The sequence below is a fragment of the Nanorana parkeri genome, unplaced genomic scaffold (genome assembly GCF_000935625.1).
Source record: "Nanorana parkeri isolate BGI_ZX_2015 unplaced genomic scaffold, ASM93562v1 scaffold609, whole genome shotgun sequence".
NCBI classification, from domain to species: Eukaryota; Metazoa; Chordata; class Amphibia; order Anura; family Dicroglossidae; genus Nanorana; species Nanorana parkeri.
In genome coordinates this window covers 154,482-168,363 of record NW_017306877.1, presented here as the reverse complement: position 1 = coordinate 168,363, position 13,882 = coordinate 154,482, and the positions used below count along the sequence as shown (strand labels likewise).

Here is a 13,882-nt window from a genome sequence, read left to right as displayed (position 1 = left end):
AGGACCATAATGACCCATTTTCTAACTTGCCTACAAGCTGGCACCTGGGAGGAAATTTGCGTGGTGGATTCCCTCCTGAATATTTTTTTTTGGGGGGGGGGGGAAGGCAATAACATTTGCATGCAGAGGTAGCCCTTACTGGAAATTGTTCAGAGCTCTGGTGCTGCAAGGCCTATGCTATGCCACAATTGGGAAATTAAAAAGGGGGTGTGGTTATTTAAAAAAATATCTCTATCTATCTTAAGGGCCCTTGGGCAGCTGAACATAATCACCAAAGGGCCCCTGGGGCAGACCTTTCTTGGTTCCCTTTGCTCAACTACTGCCCCAGCACTTATTCCCTATGGGTAGATGGGCCCTTTAGGCTCTTGTGGCCCTTGGGCAGCTGCACATAATCACCAAAAGGCCCCTGGGCCAGAACTATCTCCGTTACCTTTGCTCTGCTACTGCCCAAACACTCAGTCCCTATGGGTAGACAGGCCCTTAAGTCTCTTGGAGCCCTTGTGCAGTTTCACGTACTCCACAAAGGGGGACCCTGGGCCGAGAAGCCTTTCTTTGCACAGGCACAAACTCTTCTTCACAATGTATAAATAGGCCTCTAATCCCCTGGGGGCCCCTGTGCAGTAGGGCACAGGTCCACCTCTGTATGATGTCTACTTTATCGGGTAGTTGATGAGCTGTATTGGATTCTGTGCTGGAGGGGTTAATGCATGTTGCTATGCTGAATCAGTTCCCTCAGCTTGTCAAGTTTAATAATTTTTTTTTTTTTGGGGTGGAGGAGACCCCCAGGGTACCCCCTGTCCCCCACCAGTGGCCTTGAAGTGAATTTTCAGCGGGGCCCCGTGCTGCGTGTGCCCTTCATTCATCCTTGTGGTTTGCTACGTGCCTGGGGTCACATCCCTGCAGCTCTGAGATCACCCTGAGCCTTCCTGTACACTCATTATAGGAGTGCGTTGGGGGGGGCCCCGTACAGTCTCCTGCGTCCTTGAGCCAGCATCGTGATCATGATGTACGAAGAGCATCTGTGCATTATTAATGCAGCGAGCTCCCTCCTGCTCCTCTTATTGATGGCGCATCTGTGTCCTCATCAGAGGTTTTTACTGGCTGATGTTTGTTCTGGGGATTCAGCCATGGATGTTATGTAATAAGACCATGTACGCATGGGGTCATCACTAGCAACAGTTGGCTATCCAGGGGGTCATCCATAGCAACAGTCGTTTATCCATGGGGTCATCCATAGGAACTGTTATTTTATAAAGGGATAACCTATAGCAAAAATGATGTATACAGGCTTGGTAACGCATAGTAAGAGTGATGTATACACGGGGTAGCCCATAGCAACAGTGATGTATACAAGGGGTAACGCATAGCAACGGTGATGTATACAGGGTGGTAATGGTGATTGGATACAGGCTTGGTAACACATAGTAAGATTGATGTATACAAGGCAGTAATGGTGATTGGATACAAGGGGTAACGCATGACAACGGTGATTAAGGCCAGTAATGGTGAAGTGTACAGGCTGGTAACGCATAGTAATGGAGATGTGTTCAGGGCAGTAGAAATGATGCATGCAGGGGGTAACCCATAGCACTGTGCAGATTGCAAGGCCGTAACCCATAACAGTGATGTATACAGGGTAGTAGCTTATAGCAACAGCAGAGTGGTAACCCATAGCCACAGCAGTCCCCTTCACTGTTTTTATTAACAAATGGAATGGCCTGGTTGCCATAGGTTCCAGCACATAATTCGTCTTTCTGTGGAGATCTTGAATTGTCGTCATTGCAGCTGAAGCTTCCTATAAGGTGGCAAATTCATACACTTTGTGGATCATTTTATCTAAACTGATATTTCGGGGCCCTAGGATAGAATGCTAGTCTGTATGGGGCCCCTTGCTGCTTAAGGACAGTGAGGGTTTCTGCCCCCAACTTGCAATGGAGTCTCGAACCCCCTGTTTTCTATGCCTCCTGTTCACAGGTGCGTTGCTTAAGCATGCAGCACAAAAAAAACACACCAACACGGTGCTGCTGTGCATAGAGTTGCATGAAGTGTCATTTTGTGATGTTTCAATAAAGTAAAAAAAAAAAAGTAAACATTGCGAATCATTGCAACAGACGCATGCCTGCACTTTATACAGACCATAACGTTGTGAGCGGGGCCCTTAGGTTGGTGTCGCACCTTTTTTGTGTTGCATGTGCTACTGGGATGCATTCCGCACCACACTCGTGTTGCCATCATTTTGAATAGCAGCCCGATTCATTAGTGATGTACCGCTTTGCGTTGCCAAAAAAGGGTCCAGCGCAGTTTGTGGCACTTGGTCACCTCATTTAACATAAATCTGTCATCATAATGCTAATTTCAACATTGTGGAAAAGTTAATGCATCACAAACGTGCCAAGTGAATGGGCCCCTGAAGTCTACGGGTGTATATATACATCAGATATCTAGCTTTTCACCTGGCAGCTGTAAGGTGACAGTCACCCCCCCCCCACACACACACACAGCCCTATGGGGCGCCCCCTCCCATTTAATTTTTTCTTCTTTGTCAACCTGGCATGACTGTGCAGGGTTGGGCTCCGCTTTCTTTCTTCATACAGAGATGTTTGACAAATACTTTGCCCCACACACCGGAGATTTGGAAACCTGCGGCTCATTGTTCCACATTTTCTGACCACACAAACCCTCTCGTCATACCGAGCGCAGGCGTCTGTTATATGTCGCTAAATAGTAATTTATTGAGGAACAAATGTGACCATAATGAGCTCCTCCTGTACAGAGACTGATGTGACTGGCTCGGTGTCCTCTGTACAGCACTGCAGTACAGGGCAGCCATCAGAAATTTTGGGGCCACTTACATGGCTTTAGGTCGGGCCCTCCCCCGCGCCGCTGGACGCAGGGCTTAGTGACGCGATGGACACAGGACCCACCTGAGTGACCCTGCAGAGCCCACCATAGATGCTGCACACCCCATCTGACACTGTCTATGGTGGGCTCTGAAGGGGTCTCCGGTGGGCTGGTCAGGGCTGCATCCCTCCCTCCTTTCCTTCCTTCCTAGCTCCTCTTACCTGCACACATGGCCTCGTCTGCCGCCGGACCGGCCAGAAGTGACATCACGTCACTTCCGGCCAGTCCGACATCAGACGAGCAGCGTCGCTGATTGGGCCCTAGCTTGTCTCAAAGCCGCTGGAGCGGCAATGCCGGGGCCCTGCGCTGCTAGGGCCGGGCCTCCGCCTCCTCTCCCTTCGCCGTTGGCCGATAGTCATGTAAGGGACCCGGGCGGGCCCCCCAGGCTGCCCGAGCCCCTTGCATGAGTATTGGCCGTACCCCCCCTGATGGCTGCCCTGCTGCAGTATATGTCGGAGCTATATAAATGTATAATAGTGTGTGACTGTGGGGGATACATTAGAGTGTAAGCTCCTCTGTACAGAGACTGATGGGACTGGCTCAGTGTTCTCTGTACAAAACAATAAATATTTCTGTAGTGTTGTACAAAGGAGCATACACTCTATGCTTCCTGTTTGGTCTCAAACAGGAAGTGAATTGGAAACCCCTTTATGGCAGCAGTAAGCAAACTCCGGCTGCTGAGGAACTACAAATCCCATGATGCATATCTGATACATGGCGGGATTTGTAGTTCCACCACGGCTTTATTTGTAATCTGTTTTTAGAGCTCTTTCACAGGAGTTGGTGCCTTCCAGCAGCTATTACATCCCGGGCCGGCTTCCTACGCTCAGAGGGGGCAAAACTATGCCTGTGTTCCGGGCCAGTGCTTGCTAAATGTTTTTTTTTTTGGTTTTTGTGTTTTTTTTAAAACACACTGGAACGCAGGCATTATTTTGCCATGTGTTCTGGTGCAGGCAGGGGGTGTGGCTGCGGTGGCATTGACTTCAATGCACTGCCATGCCCTCTCCCGCCCCTGAACACAGGAAGCTGGCGGGGATGCAATGCAGTGTGTTCCAGCAGATCACTGCGCTGGAACGCACTAACTCAGGTGAACAAGCCCTTTAAAATACAAAGTTTCCGTTTAATTTTTGTGAGAACAAACTTCATTATGTCAATATGGAATGTTTTTTTATTTTTATTTTTTGGAGAAGGATTTGGCGCGTTGAGCTTGCCCTGATAGGACTGCACTGTACATGGTCGTCTCCTAGATTTTGCTGCGTCTATATATAGATGACCTTCAGATGCGCCGTGTTGCCCTGCGCGTCGTTGGCTGCAGGCGTTTGTCAGAAGAAGCAGCTCCTGTGGTCTCCGGGCAGAAGCGTGTTGGCAAACATTCCGCTTTCATAACCTCTTGTGCAAAATTGGTCAATGATGGCAATGTGTTTCGGCAATGCAGATTGTTCTGCAATTTTATTATTTCATGTGGAGCTGGAGTCTGTGCTGCAGGTGGTGTGAGGTCCAGAACTGCAGGAAGCATTTCCTTAGTCTCCCCTACCCCAGTGGTCAGTCTGTTGCAGGCAGGAGGAAGCATTTCCTTGTCTCCCCTACCCCAGTGGTCAGTCTGTTGCAGGCAGGAGGAAGCATTTCCTCAGTCTCCCCTCCCCCAGTGGTCAGTCTGTTGCAGGCAGGAGGGAGCATTTCCTCAGTCTCCCCCTGCACACACATGCAGGTGGCTCAGAATGTGATTGCCCCTTTGTGGCCGGAATGATGGCTATACTGATGCCGTGAATTCTTCTATGCAGCTTCTCTCCAGCCGGTTTCTCCGTGACATTTCCTCTTTTGTACAAAAATGCTTCCTGAACCTCCACTGCCTGAGGACTCCACATTTTCTGGCCTTTGTCCCTGTGAACATTGGCTCATCTCCTCCTCCTCTTTGTTATCGCAAAGTTTACTTAAAGCTAAACTGCAGGCACAAACTTTCATATAAATATATTCCTCAATAGCCATAAACCCACTTTGTGTGCGCTAAATGCCTTTGCAAACTTGGATATTATCCTGTAAGTGTAGCAGTGAAGCCTCACTGTACTGTAGATGGCCTGAGCAGAGCTGTGTGAGGGACCCAGCAGGCTCCACTGACTATATAGGAGGGGGCGGAGACGAGACCAGTCACCCTGCACAAGGAGAGAGCAATGAGTGGTCTTTATTGCAGGAGGGGGTGGAGACTAAACCGCCCTGCATAAAGAGGGAGGGGCGGAGACCAGACCAGTCACCCTGCACAAAGAGCAGCAGTGAGTGGTCTTATTACAGGAGGGGGCGGAGACAAGACCAGTCACCCTGCACAATGAGAGAGCAGCAGTGAGCTGTCTTATTACAGGAAGCTCCAAATCTCGGACTGGAAGAAATACACAAAGCTCACCAAGATTCATGAACACACATGGACCTTTTATGAGGACAATGTTTGCTGATCCGGAGTTCAGCTTTATAAAAAAAAAAAGGGTGATCATGGGTGACTGGATACCTAGCACTCCAGGATAGGATATGAGATGTTAGTGATTTGGGTTTAGATTTCCTGTTTGGTAACCTGGTAATCATGTGATCAGATGTAATCAATTTACGTAGAGGTTGTTATATTGTATTCTGTTTTATTTCCTCTTCTTCTCTTTGCAGTAAAACCCTGCAGACCGGCAATGGAGACATCTTGGTGGACTACTCAAAGAATCTCATCACTGAAGAGGTCTTCAAGCTGCTCATAGAACTTGTAAGTAGTCCATTCATTTCAGTATTTTAGGGGTATTCTGGGAGTTGTAGTCCTTCAGTGGCAGACGCTGTGTATTCACTAACATAGGTGCTGCAGGTTTTGAGGTTCGGCATGGTGTAATGAATTTCTGTCCACATTCTTCTGATGAATCCGGATTCCTACTTTTGGATAGGAGTTTAGGTCCCAGAATATGAAATCACAAACGCCCTTCAAACTACTTTCCGGCCCCTTCTATACAGATCACTTGTATGAGGGATAAGCTACCGAACCAAGGTGTCCAGAGTTCAGGGAGCGTACACGCTGACCCATGGTGTCCAGGGTTCAGGGAGCGTACACGCTGACCCATGGTGTCCAGGGTTCAGGGAGCGTACACGCTGACCCATGGTGTCCAGGGTTCAGGGAGCGTACACGCTGACCCATGGTGTTCAGGGAGCGTACACGCTGACCCATGGTGTCCAGGGTTCAGGGAGCGTACACGCTGACCCATGGTGTCCAGGGAGCGTACACGCTGAGCCATGGTGTCCAGGGAGCGTACACGCTGAGCCATGGTGTCCAGGGAGCGTACACGCTGAGCCATGGTGTCCAGGGAGCGTACACGCTGAGCCATGGTGTCCAGGGAGCGTACACGCTGAGCCATGGTGTCCAGGGAGCGTACACGCTGAGCCATGGTGTCCAGGGAGCGTACACGCTGAGCCATGGTGTCCAGGGAGCGTACACGCTGAGCCATGGTGTCCAGGGAGCGTACACGCTGAGCCATGGTGTCCAGGGAGCGTACACGCTGAGCCATGGTGTCCAGGGAGCGTACACGCTGAGCCATGGTGTCCAGGGAGCGTACACGCTGAGCCATGGTGTCCAGGGAGCGTACACGCTGAGCCATGGTGTCCAGGGAGCGTACACGCTGAGCCATGGTGTCCAGGGAGCGTACACGCTGAGCCATGGTGTCCAGGGAGCGTACACGCTGAGCCATGGTGTCCAGGGAGCGTACACGCTGAGCCATGGTGTCCAGGGAGCGTACACGCTGAGCCATGGTGTCCAGGGAGCGTACACGCTGAGCCATGGTGTCCAGGGAGCGTACACGCTGAGCCATGGTGTCCAGGGAGCGTACACGCTGAGCCATGGTGTCCAGGGAGCGTACACGCTGAGCCATGGTGTCCAGGGAGCGTACACGCTGAGCCATGGTGTCCAGGGAGCGTACACGCTGAGCCATGGTGTCCAGGGAGCGTACACGCTGAGCCATGGTGTCCAGGGAGCGTACACGCTGAGCCATGGTGTCCAGGGAGCGTACACGCTGAGCCATGGTGTCCAGGGAGCGTACACGCTGAGCCATGGTGTCCAGGGAGCGTACACGCTGAGCCATGGTGTCCAGGGAGCGTACACGCTGAGCCATGGTGTCCAGGGAGCGTACACGCTGAGCCATGGTGTCCAGGGAGCGTACACGCTGAGCCATGGTGTCCAGGGAGCGTACACGCTGAGCCATGGTGTCCAGGGAGCGTACACGCTGAGCCATGGTGTCCAGGGAGCGTACACGCTGAGCCATGGTGTCCAGGGAGCGTACACGCTGAGCCATGGTGTCCAGGGAGCGTACACGCTGAGCCATGGTGTCCAGGGAGCGTACACGCTGAGCCATGGTGTCCAGGGAGCGTACACGCTGAGCCATGGTGTCCAGGGAGCGTACACGCTGAGCCATGGTGTCCAGGGAGCGTACACGCTGAGCCATGGTGTCCAGGGAGCGTACACGCTGAGCCATGGTGTCCAGGGAGCGTACACAAAGCCACGGCTGGTTGTAGATGTCGTGCAGCATTGAGTTTAATGTATTTTGAAGGGACAGAATCTGAGTGTAGCTAGATTTCTGGAATTAGATTGACCAATATTGATAGCGTCCCTGTTCACATTTTCATGTTCCATAGCTTCATACTCCTCAGGTGCTGAGAGAAAATCAGTTGTCCTATTGGACAGCTTGTTTAGTCAGGGAGCAAACTGATAGACCTGTGTTGAGAAAGAGGAACCGTAAAGGAGAGGCCATTTTCTAGCTGTGGAGGTCCACATTGCTTGTGTGGAGAAGTGGATACGAGGGTCCTCATTGCTTGCCGTGTGGGGGAATGGGTGATATGGTCCTCATTGCATACTGGGGGTAAGGGTTCTCATTGCTTTCCATGTGGGGGAACGGGTGGGAGGGTCTTAATTGCCTGCTATAGTGGGAGTTGGCGGGAGGGTTCTAATTTCTTGCTGTGTGGATCTGACTTTGTTTTAATACTTTTTATTATTTTTTTTTTTTCTCTTCAGGCCCAATCAAGAGGCATCGAGGCAGCCAGGAAGCGCATGTTCTCTGCCGAGAAGATTAACTTCACTGAGGTACAGCCATTAGCTTTACCACCAAATATCTTCTGTGTATACATTTTGTGAAAGACTTCGAACAAAAGCAACCCACCGGTGCCTTTTGGAGATCTGAGTAACGAGCTGGGGCAGGCCTAGGACCCATCAATGTAAACGTCATTTGACTTTGGCTGCTCTGACACCATCCATAGGGGGGCATAGGGCAATAAAATGAGTTTGCATGCTCTGTGCTGGTCTTTGTAGAGGAATGGGGTGTATGGGGTTAAATTTGTCTCTTTGTAAGCTGTGCTGGTGTTGCCAAGCACGGAGCATTTCTTATGCCAATTTTCTGTACGTTGTGCCCGTTCATCCCGTGACTCCTGTGCAGCGCCTCCAGCAGTGCCGCCCTGCACAGTCCTGTTCTGTCTCATCAGATAAAGTGTCTATGTGTAATGACTCGGCTGTAATCTTTATAGTATAACAGGGAGTGGCTCGCAGATAGAGTATTTGGCAGGGAATCGGCGGGTTCACCTGAGGGTTCTCTTTATAGTATAGTGTATTGAACAGAACTGCTCTGCCCTTTTCTGGGTGTGCTTTGGTTTGATTTGGCTGCTGTGCTAAAGCATAACTGGAAGGCAAATATTTCAGGGCTTAACAGTGATGCTTTTATACCTGGGCACTAACCCTCCAAACACCCCCCCCGATATAGATATGGGTAGGTGTTCTGTAGGCCTAACACACTTCCTGTCCTAGGGTGACTATGCTGCTCCTCCATAGATACAGCATTGTCCCCCTAAAGACAGGAAGGGTGTTCTTGGGCCTGTATAGCCTGGTAAACTGCAATATAACCTGATGTCTTACTCCATCCAGAAACCACAAAATGCAGCCGTGAGTTTTTGTATGTCTTAGGTACTCAAAAGGTGAGAGATCCTGGCTTTGTTCACCTGAGTTTGGATGTTCCAGCTCCTCCTGTGACATTGTCTTGTGTACTAAAATAAAAATCCAGCAAGGATGGTGGGAACCCCTCATAATGGGCACAGCCAGTGTGGCGACCCGGGAACTCGGCACCGGGATGGTAGGAACCCCTCATAATGGGCACAGCGGGTGTACACACTCAGGTACTTGGCACAGGGATGGTGGAAGTCCCTCGTAATGGGCACACCAGGTGTACAGACCTGGGAACCCAGACAGGGTGGAACCCATGATAGACTGCCTGGGTTTACAATCCAGTTTTGGGTAGAAGGTCTATTTACTTTTGGCTGTTGCTCGGAATGCCACATTATAGTTGCCTTCAATGAGTAGCAGCAAAGGGGACCACCAATGTTTGCCAGTAGAGGAGGAGGAGGGGTCTAGCACCCCTTTTATGATCCAATGCTGGGATGTAAAAGGCTAATTATGAGGTGACCCGGAGCAATGTATCAATTTTAAATATTGAATTGCACACTTATCAGTCCTTTTTGTTTAACATTCCAGAACCGCGCTGTGCTTCATATCGCTCTGCGCAACCGCTCCAACACTCCCATCAATGTGGATGGTAAGGATGTCATGCCAGAAGTCAATGCGGTCTTGGAGAAGATGAAGGCGTTCTGCCAGGTAGGGTCTGCTGGTCAGAGAAGATGGTAACTGTGTGTAGTGGCAGAGCATGTAAAGACTGAACTGGTAATGTCTGTCTTTCCTTTAGAAAGTGCGCAGTGGAGATTGGAAGGGCTACACTGGAAAAGCCATGACCGATGTGGTGAACGTTGGTATTGGCGGCTCCGATCTGGTAAGTTCTTCCCCCTTTTTATGTAATACAAGTACTGTATGCATTTCAACTTAAAATGCAACTCCAGAGAAGACCGCTATTAATAATCATGCCGCTTGTCAATGTGTTTGAGGAAACATGTCCACCTCTAATGAATTTGCTGTTTTTCAGGGTCCATTGATGGTCACAGAAGCCCTGAAGCCATATTCCAAAGGCGGCCCCCGTGTTTGGTTTGTGTCAAACATTGACGGCACGCACATGGCCAAAACTCTGGCTGAGCTGAACCCGGAAACCACCCTCTTCATAGTCGCATCCAAGGTAATCATTACACTGCTGAATCTGGCCGTCTGCATCCACTGGAGTCCTCAGACTTTGCAACTGACTACTGTTACTGGAACAGTTATATCGCTGACCCGACCTGTTATATAATGGGATGGTGTAGATACAGGACTGCTTGGTGCACAGATCCTAAGGTGTCAGTGTGCAAATCTGCCCAAGACCTATATTGATCTTGATTTGCATTTGAATGTGCTTGGCATTTTGGCAAATCTCATGGCACATATAATATTGGGGAGCTGTTCTGACTTGTTGCTTTCTAAGCCTTTTGCTGTAGAGGCTTTTGTATGTTGCACTGACGAGAGGTAACTTGAAACCTGGGTGTTCAGTAGGATAAATGGCTCTGCATTTAAGCCATGCCTGTGCTGTAATCCAGCGGTTCTGGATGGACAATTGGATAACAGGCTGTATCTAGGTTATAAACCAGCAGCTCTGGATGGACAGTTGGGTTGCCTGTTACCAAATGGCATGTGTGACTAACAATTCATGGGGCATGAGCCTCTTGTTTCTTAGGTGTGTGTGTAGATGACTGTAAGCCCATTGTACACCACTACCTGCTTAATCCTATGTAGGGGAAGGGGCTTACAACCCTGGATGCAGCTACTGTGCACCCAGTGATGTACAGCTTTATGCATGCATGAGTATTTGCAAATAGCAGCATAAACCCACTTGCATGGATGGCTGTACACCACAGCTCTTAAAGGAGAACTATGGGGTTAAGTCTTTTCCCCATAGTTCTCCTTAGGGTAACGGGAGCACACAAACTAGCATCCTCCCGTCACCCTAGGCTCAGTATACCACGAGCTGCTGCTTGCCTTTTATACTAAGACACCGCAGCTGAAGCGGATCCTGACAATTATGTCTGGATCCGCCCAGCTGTGTGACTGACAGCTGGCTCTGCCTATCTAGAGGCAGAGCCAGCTGTACCCACCCCCTCCCCTGTCCGTTCCGCCAGTCAGCGCTGGAGGATCTGAGGGGGGAATCCAGTTCCTCCCCTGTCGCGGCAGAGAGCCGTGACAGGATCGAGAGGTGAGCGAACGCCGGTATGTGTTCGCTCACCTCCCGATCTACTGAGCCGACCTGTGATTGTCTCATTGTCACAGGTTGGCTAGAACTATAAGGTGAGTGGAAAGCACTCCCCTCATAGTTCTCCTTTTAATCCCAAGCATGGAAATACGCCAACGGTCTACAGCATCATACACTTGTGTACACGAGGCTCATCCTCTTCTGACCCATTTTTCTCCTGTACCGGGGGGCCGGATGGGGCTCTTGACAAGGTGTCCAACTGGAATCTTCAGTTTCCTTGTAATAACCTCCTTCAGGATTGTTCATTCTACTTTTATACATGCCACAGCCTTCAACACGGAGTGAAAAATTCTAAAAGTATAACTTGTTAAGCAACACTCCGCATCAAAAATACATCCTCTATCTTGGACATACAAAAAATTAATTTCCGAGGAAGACCCTTTTTTATGCCTATTCCTTGGGCGGTTATGTTAATAATAATCGTAATTCATCATAATCACCGTAATAATCATTGTAATGTATTTTTCTTATTGGCAAGATTGTCCTAAAGGATAAGTGTAGTCTAAGACAAAGTGCACTTATCCTTTTCGCCCCTTCTAACCTAACCCCCCCTTTGCCCCTGCAGATGCATACTTCCTGAGATCCAAAGACTGCTATTTTGCTGTTTTGTTTACATCCAGCGGTGTAATTCACTGTCCTGGCTGCACTTGCACATTAATTCCCCTATAGATTGCTATGGGGCCGTGTCCTGAGGAAGGAGACTTTCCACACTCGGAATACACAGCTGTGGCATACAGCCACCCATAGTAGGGGATGGGTGTAGATGACTGTAAGCCCATTGTACACCACTACCTGCTTAATCCTGTGTAGGAAATGGTCCCGTAGAATTTTTCTATAATGTGCAGGCGCGGCTTGGACCGACAACTTGAATTTTGTTAGTCCTTCACATGAGTATAATTGCTCTAACTTAATAACTTTTATTATCGTTGTCTTTCCATCTCTCAGACTTTCACCACTCAGGAAACCATAACCAACGCCGAAACTGCCAAGGAATGGTTCCTTCAGACCGCCAAAGATGTAAGTTCGTGTGGGATCCGGATTCTGAGACTGGTCGTAGAATGTGTTGGTCTCCCACGGGTGATTGGTGGTTTGATCATGTGATCACCATTTGGTTCTAATCATGATGAGCCAATCATGGGGACAACATGGAGTAGTTTACAAAGCAAACCTGCTGGTATTGTACCATACTAACAGAGACAAACGGAACAGCACCAGGTTTCCCCTGCTGGTTATATACAGACAACAATTGTATATTAAAAATAAAAATATATTTTCACCTGTACCCATCGGAGATTTTTAGGGATAATCCCATGCAAAAAATAAGTGGATGCAAGACATCCATGATCACAAGTCTGCCAATAACCATACAGTGCATTAACCATTGGTGGCTTAAACCTTCGCCAGATTATAAGTCTAGCAACTTCCTGGTCAATGTGCCCCAATAGATGTCCTCAGTAGTGGTAATAGTTGATGGTTTCCTCGCCCTTCTTGCCCAGAGCTGGTAGCTGCAGAGAATAATAACTTGATATTTCTGCCTTTTTTAAAAAGCAGCAGATCTGTGGCACATCCGCAGACTGTATGTTGCATATTTAATGAGCTGGTTATTGTGCTATAAATAAGTGTGCGGATTCCTGTGCTGGGTCAGAGGGGAGGAAAACCTCAGCTATTCATACATTAAATTCTACAGGAGTCACCTTGTCTCTGTCTACAGGGCAAGATGCTTAAAGGAGAGCTCCAGAGTAAACAGACACTTTGTAGTTGTTTATTGCTCTAAATCAGGGGTAGCCAACCTTGGCATTCCAGTTGGTGTGGAACTAAAAGTCCCAGGAGGCATTGCAACCAACAGCCACAAGCATGATGGGGTTTGCAGTTTTACCACAGTTGGAGTGCCAAGGTTGCCTACCCCTGCTCTAAATCTATCCTATGAACAGTGGTTTGGGTTTTTTTTTTTCTCAGTTTGCAAGTTGGCTGAGCTCCTGACCCACACCCTGAATGGTCTGTGCCCACCGACAGGTGGGAGCTGACGTTGCCACTTGCCTAACTCGATGTGCACATTTCAGTGCTAAGAAGACGCAAATATGGAACAGCCACCATAGAGAAGTAACAACCAAACAGATACCGGCGCCGCCGGTTGCAAGTGAATAGCCAATTTGGACGTTTTGTAGATACACAGATGAGGCAGCTCCCACCGGTCAAATAGACCTTCGATCTGGGAAATACAAAGCAAAACAGAGCGCCTCCATCGTGTAAAAAGTAATTTATTTGTACGGCAACACAGCTGAAATCATACTCACAAAAAGGGTCGATCAATAAAAGCATGTAAAAGGTGATGCAATGGAAATCTCTGGCAGCGGGAGTCTCACAGAATGAAACAAATCAAAGGTCCTCTGCCCCTATGAGTTCGAACGGTCTACGCGTTTCAGGGGCTCCCGCTGCCAGAGATTTCCATTGCATCACCTTTTACATGCTTTTATTGATCGACCCTTTTTGTGAGTATGATTTCAGCTGTGTTGCCGTACAAATAAATGACTTTTTACACGATGGAGGCGCTCTGTTTTGCTTTGTAGTAGCCACCATAGAGGGCTGTTCTGCAGACTTCATATCATGGCGTACAACAATTGTTTGTGCCAAATGTGTCTCTAAGCTTCTTATATTACTAGTGCCATTTGCTCAGCAGGGGAGGGCTTAACAAGTGTGTGTGTGGGGGGGGGGCAGATCCCTGGGGCCCAGCCTCTGATTGGCTTCTTGGCAGCTGCAGCTTGCCA

The 13,882-nt window shown here is 49.1% G+C and overlaps 1 protein-coding gene across 3 annotated transcripts in view; it reads left to right on the top strand.

Annotated features, from left to right (window-relative positions):
* GPI (glucose-6-phosphate isomerase) overlaps window positions 1-13,882 on the top strand; it is a 23,475-nt gene that overhangs the window by 445 nt on the left and 9,148 nt on the right. For 2 of the 3 annotated variants that reach the window (XM_018562888.1, XM_018562887.1), the window contains exons 2-7: window positions 5,548-5,638; window positions 7,922-7,990; window positions 9,425-9,544; window positions 9,633-9,716; window positions 9,867-10,013; window positions 12,063-12,134. In XM_018562888.1, coding sequence (XP_018418390.1) covers window positions 5,548-5,638; window positions 7,922-7,990; window positions 9,425-9,544; window positions 9,633-9,716; window positions 9,867-10,013; window positions 12,063-12,134 — 583 coding nt within the window. The remainder of the gene's footprint in view (window positions 1-5,547; window positions 5,639-7,921; window positions 7,991-9,424; window positions 9,545-9,632; window positions 9,717-9,866; window positions 10,014-12,062; window positions 12,135-13,882) is intronic. The other variant, XM_018562889.1, reaches the window with a different exon arrangement.